The sequence below is a fragment of the Dasypus novemcinctus genome, chromosome 8 (assembly GCF_030445035.2).
Source record: "Dasypus novemcinctus isolate mDasNov1 chromosome 8, mDasNov1.1.hap2, whole genome shotgun sequence".
Taxonomy (NCBI): domain Eukaryota; kingdom Metazoa; phylum Chordata; class Mammalia; order Cingulata; family Dasypodidae; genus Dasypus; species Dasypus novemcinctus.
Window position 1 is genome coordinate 122,799,872 of NC_080680.1, and position 15,307 is coordinate 122,815,178.

The 15,307-nt window shown below is 45.5% G+C and overlaps 1 protein-coding gene across 2 annotated transcripts in view; it reads right to left on the reverse strand.

The window, feature by feature from the left end:
• Nucleotides 1–9,105: 9,105 nt before the first annotated feature.
• TGFBR1 (transforming growth factor beta receptor 1) overlaps nucleotides 9,106–15,307 on the reverse strand; it is a 46,896-nt gene continuing 40,694 nt past the window's right edge. For both annotated transcript variants that reach the window (XM_004458569.5, XM_058302619.2), the window contains exon 9: nucleotides 9,106–13,543. In XM_004458569.5, the coding sequence (XP_004458626.2) occupies nucleotides 13,418–13,543 (126 nt within the window). In that variant the 3' untranslated portion in view covers nucleotides 9,106–13,417. The remainder of the gene's footprint in view (nucleotides 13,544–15,307) is intronic.

A 15,307-nucleotide genomic window follows, 5' to 3' on the forward strand; every position in this document is an offset into this window, starting at 1 on the left:
CTGCAGTGATTAATATTTACATAACCACAATATGACAAATGCTATTTTTATTGGGTTTAACTATTCAGAAGTCCAAGCCTAGAAGACAGAATGTAATGCTTCATACCATAAGATGGGAAGACCGAAGAGCTCATATACGGACATGAACGAATGCACACCATGAAAAGAAATAGAAGTTGCAGAATAATATAGATAGTATGATTCCATATATGTGTGTGTATGTGTTATATGTGTGCCTTTCATTAATATATTCATTTTATATGTATAGCAAAACACCTGGAAAACTTTCATTCACTTTCTGCTGTCTGTTCTCCTGTCCATTTTGAAATTTTACAAGCATGTATTACTGTTGTGATTTAAAAATAGAATCTTGGTTTCAAGATTTACCTAATTACTAACCTGCCTAGGGGGCTATGGTTTTGTGGTTTTGGTAAAGCCCTGAGCAAAATAGTTTGAAGAGAAAGAACTGCATGTTATAGGGACCACGAAACTAAAGCTAGAACAAGCCTGCATCTATTCTATATGTTTTTTTCTATTCTTCCCTTTTTTTTTTTTAATTAAAGAAGTTGTAGTTTTACAGAAAAATCATGCATAAAAACAGATTCCCATTTACTACCCTGTTAGTAACACCTTGCATTAGTGTGGTACATTTGTTACAAGAAGGTTTTATAATTGTACTAGGAACTATAGTCCATGGTTTACATTAGCGTTCACTGTTTCTGTTGTTTTTAGATTTCTATTCTAGTAACATAAAAACAACCTAAAATTTTCCCCTTTAGCTACATTCAAATATGTAATTCAGTGCTGTTAATTACGCTCACAAGGTTGTGCTACCATCACCACCACCTCCACCCGTGACCACACACACACACACACACACACACACACACAAACACCAACGAAGGAGCCACAGTGCCATCTACGGAGAACTTTGCGGAGGACAGGCCAGATTGGAGAGGGTCTGGGGTGTCTTGTTTGTTTGTCTTTTAAATAACGTTACCTCAAGGGTGCTTTCAGATGGCCGGGAGTCAGGCCTGAAAGTGGGTTTACCGTCTGCCAGGAGCAGGGACGGCAGCAGTGTGAGAACCACGGGCCGCGGGAGGCAGGGACAGCAGGTGCCTACTGCTCAGCCCAGCGAAGAGCAGACCCAAGGACACGGGGCCTCAGATTTCCTAAGCACCTGTGCCAGGACGAAGGCGTGGGGTGTGGGACCTCAGAAGACAAATGGGGAGAAGTGATGCGATGACGTGTTTTGCTCTTCTGGAAGGAACTCTTTAATAAGGGTTGCTTTCTGAAAACGACGCCTTGGTCCCGCTCTTGCAGTGTTCCCACCTAGTGGCAGCGAGACCTGAGACACCTGAAGGGCGCCAAGTGAGCAGGGGCTTGGAGGGCAAGGGGGCATCAGAAGCAGGGTGGGAGGTATTCTGGGAACAGTCCCCTCAGAAGGGTTTTGAACTTGTACAGGGCACCCCGAACATACCACGCTCCCCAAGAATCCAAGGGCCAGGAGAGGCAGCACCCAAACCACCACTATTTTGTTAGTCCTTATGTTAGGGGCTTGGGAAGGGAAACGCGTGCCAACCACCCACTTCCTTCAAGGGGGAGAGGGGAGTGAGTCGAGAGATCCCTAAGGGAGTCCACACGGGAACGCCGTTCAAGGCGACTGCCCGGGTGCTTAACCAGGAGTGCGCGAGTGTGAACTGAACTTCAAAAAACTTATTCTTGTGGGGCATGTTGGTATAGGTGTGATCTATCTATTAAATAACAGACAGTACAGTGTGGACTTAGTAAGGGGTCCGTGGTTTTCACCTGACTGGCAAAGGGGTCCATGGAACAAATAAGGTTAAGAACCCCTGAGGGTGGTGGACTTGGCCCAGTGGCTAGGGCGTCCGTCTACCACACGGGAGGTCCACGGTTCAAACCCCGGGCCTCCTTGACCCATGTGGAGCTGGCCCATGTGCAGTGCTGATGCGCGCAAGGAGTGCCGTGCCACTCAGGGGTGTCCCCCGCGTAGGGGAGCCTCACATGCAAGGAGTGCACCCCGTAAGGAGAGCCGCCCAGCGTGAAAGAAAGTGCAGCCTGCCCAGGAATGGCGCCGCACACAAGGAAAGCTGCCCCAACAAGATGATGCAACAAAAAGAAACACAGATTCCTGTGCCACTGACAAAAACACAGGCGGACAAAGAAGACGCAGCAAAGAGACACAGAGAACAGACAACCGGGGTGGGCGGGGAGGGGAGAGAAATAAATAAAATAAATAAATTTTTAAAAAAAAGAATCCCTGAAACAGAGTTTTGAGCCAAGGGATGTGGAAACTTTGCAGAGAATCAACGACCTACAAAGAAGCGGGCTGAGTGCCCATTGGTGAAGGAAATGGCATTTGAGCTGAGCTCTGCAGATGAATCAAGTTAGCAAGGCTGAGGAGAGGGAGACATGGAGTTCCAGCTGAGAGCCGAGACAAGAGGCCGACTTTGATCTTCCATGTCAGGAGGGCACTGCACTGGGCATGGCAGGCGCATGAAGCATGAGTGGGAAGCATGGCGGAAGCGAGCTAAGTGGGAAGCATGGCGGAAGCGAGCTAAGTGGGAAGCATGGCGGAAGCGAGCTAAGTGGGAAGCATGGCGGAAGCGAGCCTTTTCTTTAAGAGCTTTGTTGAGGAACAACGTCCACACCAGAAAATTCACCCATTGTGTGGGTAAAAAAATAATGGTGCTTAGTACATTTATAGAGTTGTGTGTCCATCACCAAAATCCAGTTCTAGAACATTTCCATCAGCCACAGAAGTTCCCTCATGCCCGTTTGCAGTCCTTTCAGCCAGCTTCTTTGACTTAGCATGATGAATTTCAAGTTCATCAAAGGCAGCCTGCATCTGTAGGAATATCCATTCCTTTTTACTGCTAAATAGTAATCCTTTGTATGAATAAAGCAGGTTCTTATCAATTCACCAGTTGTTGGACATTTAGTGTTTCCATTTTGGGCTACGACTATGAACATTCACCTACAAGTCTTTGTGTATACATGCTTCTTCCTTTACCCCAGGTTGCAGCTGTCAGATTTAGCAAGTGAAAATGTAGGATGCCCAAATACACCATGCCCCAAATATTGCAGGGGACATGCTTATACTAAAAAAATTATTGTTGTTTATCTGAAATTCAAATTAACTGGGTGTCCTGTATTTTATATGGCAACCTTGTGTGTAGGCACCTAGATATGGAATTGCCGGATCATGTTAAGTGTATATTCAACTTTTTAAGAAAGTGTCAATCTGTTTTCCAAAGGGGCTGTACATTTTACATTCAGCAACGGATGAGGACTCATTTCCATCATCAGTACTTGGTATTTTTCATTATAGCCTTTCTAGTGTGTGTGTAATGGATTGTGATTTTGATTTCATCAGTATTCTTTAGATAATTGTGCTTATTAGCTATTCATATATTTTGAGGAATGTTTGTTCAAATCTTTTGACCATTTTTGTTTTTTTTTTGTCTTCTGGTTCAATTGTGAGTTCTTTATATGTTCTGAATACAAGTTCTTTACCATACATAAGATTTGTAAATACTTTCTCCCAATCTGTGGCTTCTTTTTATTCTCTTAACAGTGGTTTTAGAGTCCCAAAGATTTTTATTTTGATGAAGTCCAATTTATCTATTTGGTCTTTGTCAATGGATTGTGCTTTTGATGTCATATTGAAGAAGTCTTTGCCTAATCCAATACCATGAAGAGTTTTTTGTTTTCTTCAAGAAGTTGAAGCATTAGCTTTAGGTCTACAATGAGGTAAAGGTCTAACTTTCTTCCTCCCATCCTTTGTTCCTCTCTATCTCTCTGCTTTCCTTTTTTTTTTTTTTTTTTTAATGTGAATATCTGATGGTACCAGTAGCATTTGTTGAAAAGATTACCTTTTCCCCCATTGAAACGCCTCCACACGTTCATTGAAATCGACTGGTCTTATAGGAAGGATTTATTTCTGGACTTTTACTTCTGCTCCATTGCTCTATCATCGATAGGCTACACTTAGGCTAAACACACCGTTGTCTTCACAGTCGTAGCTTAACAGTGAGAGCTGAAATAGGGTAGGGCGATTCCTCCAACTGCATTCTTCCTTGTCAAAATAGTTTTGGCTATTCTAGATACTTGGCATCTCCATATCAATTTTAGAATCAGCTTGTCAATTTCTACAAAAACAAAAGATCATGCTGGAATAATGATAGGAAGTATCTATAGAACAAGGTGGGGAGAATGCCATCCTTACAATACTGAGTCTTCCAATCCATGAACATGGAATGTCTCTCCATTTATTTAGAGTTTTAATTTCTCTCAGCAACGCTTATTACTAAATCTGGGTAATCTGTCTCCCTCACAGAGTGTGGCTGCTGCTATCTAGAGTTGGTTGTGTTACTATTATTTTTAAATACTTTATTTTTGAACGGTTTGAGATCTACAAAATAACTGAGACGTTAGTACCGACTTCTCATAGATCCTGCATCAGGTCCCCCTATTATTAACATCTTACGTTAGGCTGGTACGTTTGGTACAATTAATGAACAAATATTGATACATTATTACTTAATTAAAGTCCATGGCTTATTCAGATTTCCTCAGTTTTCCCCTAATGTCCTTCTTCTGTTCCAGGATTCCACCCAGGACACCGCCTTACATCTAGTTGCCACGTGTCCTAAAGCTCTTTTGGCCATGACTGTCTGACTTTCCTTGTTTATTTCTGATCTGCAGTTTTGAGGAGTGCTGGCTAGGAAGGGCGCCTTTCTTTGGCTTTGTGTGTGTTTTCATGATTAGACTGGGGTTATGGTTAGGGAAAGGAAGACCAGAGGTCCAGTGCCCTCCATCACATCACGTGGAGGGTACAGCCCGTCCCACCACTTACCACTGTTGCTGCTGGCCTTGGTCACCGGGCTTAAGCAGTGTCTGTCAGGTTCTCTGCTATAAAGCTACTTCCTTCCCTTTCCATGCTGTGCTCCTGGAATCCACTCTCCACGACCCACTCAAGGAGTAGGGCACGGTGATCCACCTCCTCGCGGGTGGAATAGCCACACAAATTATTTGGAATTCTTCACAGAAGACTTGTCTCCTTCCCTATTTATTAAATCATTTATTTATATCGGTGTGGACTCACAAATCTTTATATGACATTTTGGTTAGTAATGCAATACTCCTTTATTTTGTTGCCCAAATTGTTCCAGCTTTGGCCACTGAGAGCTCTTTCAGCTGGCAGTGCCTCTTTGGCACACTTCCATCAATGTGAGGTCTTCCTTTTCCTTCTCCCCCCCCCCCCCCCAATTCGCTCTCCTTCCTTTCTTTTCTTTTTTGAAAGCACTTCCTTACTTTCTGGCACAAGATGTTCCAGAAAGTATATTTCCTGCCCCAGTCCTAGAATCAGCCATTTCTCCAAGCAGCTCCAGTTCCTTTTGTTGGGGAACGGTGTGTGAAACCAAGATCGGAGTTCCAGGCTCTGTTTTTTGTGGTTCTTCTTTATTTTTAAAATCTGGTGTGCTGGCAGGTTGAACTATGTACCCCAGGAAAATATGTTCTTAATCTTAATCCTTTCCTGTGAGTGCTACCCCACTGTAAATAGGACCTTCTGAAAATAGTATTTTTGGGTAAGATGTGGCCAACTGAATCAGGATGGGTCTAAATCCAATTGCGGAAGCCCTTACAGAGGCGGCCACGGGAGAGAGAGCAAGGGGGAGGAGCAAGAAGCTACAAGTCAGGGGAACCTGGAAGAGGAATGAGGCGACATTGCCACGGTCACTGCCACGTGACAGAAAACCAGGACCCCAGGCTCGCCAGCAGCCAGCCCCAGAAAACCAGTGTCGGGGAGAAAGCATCACCTTGCTGACGCCTCGATTTTGGACTTCTCCCAGCCTCAGAGCTGTGAGCCGATACATTCCTATTGTCCAAGCCAACACACTGTCCGGTGTGAGTTTCAGCAGCCGGGAAACTAAGACACCAGGCTTCTTAGCAGTTGCCCCTGCGTCTGCAGTTCAGTTTTCAGCCAGTGATTGGTGAGGAGTTGTGCTCAAATCCCTTGTGCCAATAAGGCATCCATCCCCCCCCAGCGGGAAGTGCAATCCAAGTTCAGGCAGGGTTCAAGTCTGCCCTGGCTTTTACTTTCCACCTGGCACTGTGTCGTCTCCTCTGCTCATGCACGGTGCCTGCTTGCCAGCCAGGGATGTGTGGAGGACTTAGCGAGTCCTTCTGGGGCTGCCTCATTTGGGGAAGGATCTCCTCTGAAACTTCTGGCTGGGCTCCTGGTCTAGTGCTGGTGTCAAACAGGACCACAGTTTCAGACTAGCTTAGCTGCAGGTCTTCCTCATCTACCTGAGACCAAGACAGCCACTTGTGCTGACAATGCCACCGGGCAGGGGATTTTTGCCTTCTGCTTCAAAACCAGTGAGCCCTCTGGCAGCAAAGCTGCTGGTTTTCACAGGCTGCCCCAGGCTTGCAGAGTTAATGTACTGAGCGAGGGGGCTGAGGGCTGGGGGCAGCTCCAGGCGAGTGCCAAGCACGGCACAGACCACCACCGCTCTTCCCCAAAGTTCAGCAGCTTTTTCTCACTAAATGCTTCTCAATTTGTTGTATGCCTCTCGTTGATTTCCAGAGCTCTGAAATGGTTGCCTCCTTCCTGATCAGCCTCACTTACCCTGAACCCAGCTTGAACTCAGATGTCCTCCTGAAACTCCCAAGAGACCAGGAGCTCCCCAGGTGGGCCCAGTCTGCACCCAAACCCTACAGAGCTCCTGGTCAGCCTCTGGGGCTTCCTGAAAGTCAAGGGACTACCCTTGAGCACCCAGTCCCTTCCTTATTCCTGAGTCTGGGTCCCTGAGCGGACCTCAAGATCAGATGCAGGAACACCAGACAACCTGGTGGCCTCCAGGGGACAGCGGTTAACTACCTCTGGCCAGGGCTCATTACTCCCAAATTTAAGTCACAAGAGCTGGCTGGAGAAACTCAGGGCGGCACGAGTCGCTTTCCCTACACTCCAGTGAGCCCACAGCTGACAGTGGAAAAGGCAGTCCCTGAACCTGGGCTGGAAAAATCTCTGCCGCTGTGCCTAGGTGCCCTCCCTGTGCTTTTGCTTTGCAGGGCTGGAGAGAAGTGTGGCTGCAGACCATCTAGTTTATCCCAGTTGTTCCAACAGTCCTCTTTCCGAGCTAGGGAGGCCTGTGACAAGTTGAGTATACCCAGAATATTCAGCTTCCCAGGGCTTTTTTTTTTTTCTTGCATGAGAAGAGGCCCCACTATCCTGCCCTACGTTGCCTTCAGCTGGTCCGCGTCCTTCCTAGTTGCCAAAGCCGGGTGAGACCAGGCACGGAAGAAAGCCCTTGGACTGAACTCTGACAGTAGGTACTGAAAAGCAGAGTGTCACTTACACCTGGAATTAAATCCCAAAGGTGCATTTAATCCCACACGTTTAATAGGCACCCAAACCTACTGCAGGTGGTAAATGGCCTCTCACAGCCTCTGGGGGTAATGAGTGCTGGCTGCTGTCCTAAGTTTATTTCCATGTTGATGGCCGTCCCCTTTCCCAGTTATTCCTCTGGAAGTGCCTACTGTTACCAAGGGGTCCCTCAAACACAACCTTCATACACAGAGCTTCCCCCCCCCCCCCGCCCCCGCTCAGCTGAGGGTTTCAGGGCTCCCCACAGCACGCCACGGGTCACTGCCGGCCCACTCCCCTACATCCTTCTGCCTCCCACTTTTCTTCCCTTCCCCTCAACTGTTTCTTTTCCTTCCTCTCCTTTGAAATACTTAGGGTGCCAATCCCCCCTTTTCTAGCTTTATTCTTTTCATAGTAGGCAAGAAAAGAAACTATGTCTTGAGCTTCCCCTCTCTTTCAACTATTTCCACAATGATGTGATGTGAGGAGAAAACACCTGTATAGAGCTAGTTCTGCTATTTCTTTGGATGAATGTCTTAAAAGTAATTTCACTTTTTCCCAACTGTCAACAAAGGCTCCACATTCTGGTGATTTCCAGTGATATGTCATGTCTATGAAGAAGAAAGAGAAGAAAAACCCCTAACTCCTGTCTCCAGTTCAAGCGATCAGTCTTTGGAGGGCGAGGGGCTCCTGTGTGAAGGCCCTGCAGGGTGATCAGGGCTGGGCCCCCGTCCTCCCACCGGCCCGGGCCCCCGTCCTCCCACCAGCCCTGGCCCCTGTCCCCCCAGCAGCCCGGGCCCCCGTCCTCCCACCGGCCCTGGCCCCCGTCCTCCCACCGGCCCGGGACCCCCTTCCTCCCACCGGCCCAGGCTCCCGTCCCCCCAGCAGCCCGGGCCTCCGTCCTCCCACCAGCCCTGGCCCCCGTCCCCCCAGCAGCCTGGGCCCCCGTCCTCCCACCGGCCCTGGCCCCCGTCCCCCCAGCAGCCCAGGCCCCCGTCCTCCCACCGGCCCTGGCCCCCGTCCCCCCAGCAGCCCGGGCCCCCGTCCTCCCACCGGCCCGGGACCCCCTTCCTCCCACTGGCCCGGGCCCCCCGTCCCCCCAGCAGCCCGGGCCCCCGTCCTCCCACCAGCCCTGGCCCCTGGCCCCCCAGCAGCCCGGGCCCCCGTCCCCCCACCGGCCCGGGGCCCCCGTCCTCCCACCAGCCCTGGCCCCCGTCCCCCCAGCAGCCCAGGCCCCCGTCCTCCCACCGGCCCTGGCCCCTGTCCCCCCAGCAGCCCAGGCCCCCGTCCTCCCACCGGCCCGGGCCCCCGTCCTCCCACCGGCCCGGGGCCCCCGTCCTCCCACCGGCCCAGGCCCCCGTCCCCCCAGCAGCCCAGGCCCCTATCCTCCCACTGGCCCGGGCCCCCATCCCCCAACTGGCCTGGGCCCCAGATCTCCCACCGGCCCGGGCCCCCATCCCCCCAGCAGCCCAGGCCCCCATCCTCCTCCCGGCCTGGGCCCACATCCCTCCACCACCATGGCCCCAGGTCTCCTACCGGCCCGGGCCTCCCACAAGCCAAGCGATCAGCCCCAAGAGGCTGCTGCACAGGGCTGGGAAACCTCTCCAGTCTCTTGCAACCATAAGACCCTAGCCTCTACCCAGCAATGCCACTTCAGAATGGCATGACCTGCTGTAACAGGCATGCTTCAGTTTAAATGATACCACTAGCACTGTGGGAAAAAAAAAAAGTCATTTATTTGCATTGCTTCCATTTTTCTACTGTAGTGTTAGGACTTAGCATAAGCATCTCTCTTCTATTTCCTATTTACAGTTCATTCAGAGTATTACTACAAATACATTATATAATTTTTAAAAACTTATGGGGAAATGCAGTTTATGTTTTTCTCTCTTTACAGGTTTCTCAAAATGATTCAACTTAAATGAAAATTTATATGGACATTTTCTGTACATATCTGAAGGACAGATATCATACTGATAAAGCCAAAAGAATTCTGCACAAATACAAAAAAATACAGAAAACAGAAGGTACAGATGATGTTATGGGGTACAGATATAAACAATACAGTACCATTTGAGTAATTTAGCAACATAATACCCATATTTTATAGAAATAAAACTGCAAACCTGGAGAATGCTCTGACAATATTAAACATTATATACACAATGAGGTAAATGTACCTTGGTCTCTTGAGAGGTAATTTTAGTTTAAAGCAATTGACATTTTGAAGCATCTCCTTGACATATAAAGAAATATCAAAACACCTCTGCAACCATTCCATTGGCACAATGTGAAAAAGGGATATCAAAACATGGTTCATGATATTCAATTCATAAATCTTGTTAAAAAAACAAAACAAGTGCACTGAAGTTCTTAACTTTAAGAAACAAGTTGAATGTTCTTAACCACATTTTGAAAAGTTTACAATTACAGATAAGATTGCATAATGGGATTGAAAAGTTTAAATGGACAATCCTCAGAATGTCCTAAAAGTCCAGCATTCCTAAGTGGGGGCCCACGGGTATTCCAGCCTTCAAAACAGAAGAAGCTTCAATACATGTGCCGAGCTATTCTTTAGGAGCTCAGATTATCCACGTCGGCATTTTGCGCCAGACTATTTTAACAGACCAAAACACTGCCACCGTCAAGAAACAAAAGGGAACAGTTGACTGACAATCGCTCTTTCAGTGCAAGGATGACAAGGCAGGTCTAATGGGAGATAGGCTTTGTTGTGCATTTTATTAGCACCTTGTCACCTTGTTTTGCAAAATAGTCTAGAGCTGACAGCTCTCAGACGTAGAAGGAAAAGAGTTAACTCACAAGTGGGCTGCAAAATGTCAAGTGACCCACTTCAACTTCTTAGTGGGACCTGAAGTCTGGAGTTCTCAATGGCCATGGCACTGGACTCCGACTTGAGGCACTTCCTGAGCACGAGCATGACAGAAGAACCCAGGCTCGGCTCCTCAGGCCTACCCTGCCCTATGGGGCTACAACTGGCCACAGCCGCCACCTGGCAGCCATCCCACTCCTCATCCACAGCTGAAGTCAAAGCAGGGCAGCCTTGGGGGCATTCCAAGCCTCACCTACTCTGTTTCCAACCCTGGAGTTCCCAAGACCCCTTCCTGCCAGCATCCAATGGCTCAGGGAAGTGCATCCCACACCTTCCACTGACCATGTGATTCTAGGTCTCGAAAGCAGCGCTTCAGTCAAAAGGCTACGGGGGGTTGGGAGGCGGTGGCCAGGCAATGGTCTCTGAGCTGGACACTGGCAGGAGAGTATGCTGGGAGAAGCGGAGTACAGATAGGAAGCAAGCGCCAGGAACTCTGTGCCCACTGAGTCCTGTCTGCTCCACCAGCAATCCCTTGGGATACTGACAAAATGGCAATTTGCCAGAAGATATGTTTCCACAAAGTTGAAACTTAGAGACTAAGTCTCTCAGGACAGGCAGTATAAGCAAAGACTTGTGTTTCTAAATGACAAAGTTAATGCTCTGGTCAAATTTATCTGGAGCCACGGTCACAGTACCCACGACCCATCTCATCCAAGGAGTTACTTTCAGTTTCAAATGAGCCATCATCAGCCAAAAGTGGAATTTGCTGTGGTAACATACAAATCCAATTTAGAACTAAATTCAACTTGTACAAAATTCCCCTGATTCATCAAAAGTACATTTTATCCACTTAGGCAAGAATAGCATAATTGTAACTCAATCTTTGATTTAATAAAGAGTCTCTTCAGCAAAAGTTGATTGCCTCATATGAAAGGGAGAAGTCACGTATCACAATTTTAAATCAGACATGAACTTTTGGTATGCTCTGAAAATTATACAAAAATAGTTTCAGTGATAAAATGCATTGGTCCCCTGGATTTCATAAAGCAGATCTGGTAGGCTCTTAGAAATGGCAAAAAAAAAAAAAAAAAAAAGGTACCTGATCACAGAGCTAGAGATTATTAAACAAGTAATATAACACAACTCTTAAAACGCACCTCTCAAATTCATTCATTTGCTTAAATGAAATCATGGTAATTACAGAAAAACTCAAATTTGTAGTCAAAATATTAATTTCTAAGCACATTTCCCCCATGTTTTTAAACACATGAAATTGACACTAAATTCCTATGTAATATGTCATTCATTCTAAGATTACTTTGGTTTTAAGACCAAATAGTCTTTCATATTTATTCTACGTATAAGAGATAAGACATTATCAGAACGCAACTCAGTCAGTGTAAGTGAACACTATCTCTTACTGACCAAAATACTGGAACGGTTATTCTGACCCTTTTATGAGGAAATGGACAGCACTATAAAGTCAAAGTCTTGCCTCACAGCTATGATAGTTGTTTTTACCCCAGAACAAGATCACAGTGATAAAAAGGACACTGAAAACTATAAAAATCCTGCAAAGACTTTATAGCACTGGAGAAAGCAAAAAAAAAAAAAAAAAAGTAAAAACCAATTATCATAAGCGAGTTTCAACTTAATGTGAGAAGACCGTGACAAGTTTGCCTTAAATAGTGGGTTTGACTGAAAATGTCTCTGAATGGAGAAGCTATACTCAGAATATCCTTTGCCACGACCTCTCTCAACTCTCAGGGGCGCACTGGATTCATGACCTAACCATGTAAATTAAACAGCTGCAATAGCCGCACACAAGAAGGAAAGACTGAATGAAAAGCTGCCTTCCTCACAGTGTAGAGAGACCTTGAAACCACACTGACACTAACCTTGGTGACAGAGAGAGAGAAGCCACTGAACATTTACTCCAAAGGAACAAACGTGACTCCCTCACACACCCGCTATCTATTCAGATTAACTACTTTCATGTTCCTAGAAAAAGATCTATTATTTAACACTTACCATATTCTAATTTTAAATGTAAATCATTTCTTAAAAAAATAACACTGTCTCTGATCAGATAAAGAAAAAACTGGCTTACAGACAGCCATACAGCTTTTCACAAGCAGCAAGACAAACTTTCCCTTTTAGAAAATTTAGTCTGTATGCTACAAATTTTAAATTATTAAAGTACTTTAAACATCTAGAGAGTGCCACTTTATTTATTTATTTTTTTACTTAGGCAATAGTGTTAAAATGCAAAAGCTTGCTTGAGAATATCCAAACCTGACCATGATAATTTACTGATTAATGCCACTTCTCTTCTTTAGTGGTTTAAGCATGTTTTGGTAGGAGAAAGGCATTTTAAAAATGGAATTCTGAATGACATGCCATAAAAGCCCTTCCAAAGAACAAAACGAAAAAGGAGGGTACCCCAGATAAAGAAGCTTTTTGAATTCAAACACTACAGGTTTTAAAACACACAGACTTTAAGCAGTTCTACTAATTTCCATTAGAAAGGCATGGAAGTGGCACTTACTGGTATAGTACAATCCCATTTTGAAGGCATGTAATGTTCTGAAGATGTGAAAGAACAATAATAGTATACAAAATACAATTGCATAAATTATGTTCCTCACTACGATATGAGGTCATTTTTAGACTCAAGATAAGAGTTTTTTAAGTATTAGTTTTAAGATCCTGAAAAAACAATAGAACAGTACATTCAAAGTCTGAATCAAGGAAACGCTTTAGTGGTTCAGAATCCTCTGAGAATGTACTAACCAGGAGTCAGTCACTTTCTTTAAAATAAGAAATGTTTCACACAGCTCAGCCGTCTAGCTCCTTTGCCATCCAAGATGATCTGCAGCACAGCAGAGTGACGGTGAGACCAGCAACCATCCTTTCAAAAAAACAAGTTTTCATGTTAATAAAAAATAAAGGTAGACTACGCAACATGTTGTAACTGCCCTGGGAAAGAAGCGTTCATAGTGCACAGAAAGGACCCACATGGCTGTTTCTTGGGTCCAAAGAATCCTGGGAAGTTCGTAATTGACCTTATTACACTGTTGCAAAGGAAGCAAAATCATTCTGTTCTCTCTCAGTGAGGTAGAACAATTGACTTCCCAACTGAAGCCCCAGGAGCAGATCTGAAGAAAAAGCAGAGTTCAGGCCAAGCCGCAGAACTACATTTTGATGCCTTCCTGTTGGCTGAGCTGTGATAATGTTTTCTTAATCCGCAAAGCTGTGAGCCTAGCTGCTCCATTGGCATACCAACATTCCCTCATAATCTTAGCCATTACTCTCAAGGCCTACAAGAAAAGAAGAGAAAAGAAAAATAATTAGTGCTTGAACCACTTTCCATTGATCCGGGTAAGAATCTTTACCCATAAATTTTCTTTTCAAATGTTTGTGTAAGGTTTTTTGTTCCAGCATTATTTATCATAGCACATGAAATGACCTCAATTTCCACCAACAGGGTACTAGTGCCAGCAGCTGGAAAGTAGATGGGCAAGGGGTTGCTTACTTAACAGACCTGAAAAAGCTGAATCCTAATCAGAATTGGGCAAGGCAAAGACCTAACTCCCACTGACACCTCCCCTAAACTGAGGAACTAGCTGCTACAAGTGCCTCTGGATGTGGGGAAGCAGATCAGGCTACAAACAAAAAGTATGTTTAAGAAGTGCTGAGACCCCAAGATCCCTGCCCTCCCCAACTTCTCAGAGCTCAGCAGAGAAGTCTAGAGGCTTTTCATCCAAGAAGGAAAATGGAGATTTCTGGCTCAGGGAACATGAGGGCAGAAGTTCTGTACTGAAAACACACTGACTGCAAACATGGGCATTAACTTACACACACATACTCCTCCAGGCAGGAGACTGAACGAGTCCTTCCCGCAGAGTGTGACCAGAGTACGAGGGCACTCCTGTCTGCCAGCGGATCGAGAGCAAAGACCTGCTCTCGGGGGTTATTAAGAAAGCAACCGTTTGGCCGCCCTAAAGAGCCCAGGCGTAAAGCTCCAGTCACAGACACGAGCTTCCTATTGGCTTCCAGGGCCCCCTTTCAAACACAGAGTGAGCCAGAGCAGACATTTGAGGAAGTAATATGAAATGCAGAAGCTGAAACAAGCAAAAAAGCAACTTGGAGAAAATGAAGCTGCACAGGGTGAAGAAAATATCAAAAACCTACCTTAATATTCTCAAAGTCATCAAGAGAAGATATTGATATTGCATTTACCATTCAGAGTTCTTACTTTTTATTGACTTTACATTTTCCCCTGAGTAATACCTCTGGATTTCATATTAGGCACTTTCCTCAAACATCTAGCAATGAACAAGAGGCTATAAAAAAGAGCATTCAATGACAACCAAGAGCACTTGGAAATTAAAAATATAACAGTGAAAAAGAAAATCTGAATAGAAGAACTGGAAGATAAAGTTGAAAAACCTCCCAGAAAGTGTGTGTGTGTGGAGGGGAGACAAAGAAATGGAAAATAGGAGAGAAAAGAAAATTAGAGGATCTAGTCAAGAACTCTAATATTCAAATAAGTAAAGTTGAAGAAAGAGCACAGAAAAAATGGCAGGGAAGAAATCAGCGAAACGCTTTAGGAACATTTCCTAGAAATGAAAATTTGTTTCTAGACTAAAAGGATCAGGTGCCCAGCACATACACATATTCATCATTCAGTCATTCAACAAACAGTTATTGAGTGACCATCAGGGGCCAGCTACTGTTCTAGCTGCTAGGGACATAGCAGGGAATGGGACAGACAAAAAACCCTGCCCTCCTAGAGTGTACATTCTTGTGATGAAGGCAAGTAGAAAGGAAAATGCAGGGAATGTTGAATAGCAGTTCTCTGCTAAGGAGAAAAGCACTTCAGGGAAGTAGGTCAAGCAGGCTGGGAAGGAGGGTGCTGTCTGAAATCGGTAGAGAGAAGACAACATCAGACCTGAGTCCCAAAAGGTGAGCAAACAAGTAAGCCACGAAGCAGGACGACATGGGATCCAGGAAAGGGGAGTTAACATAAGTGAGACAGTCAAGAAATCCTCCTGATGTGTTTCAGATATTGAGAGGAGATG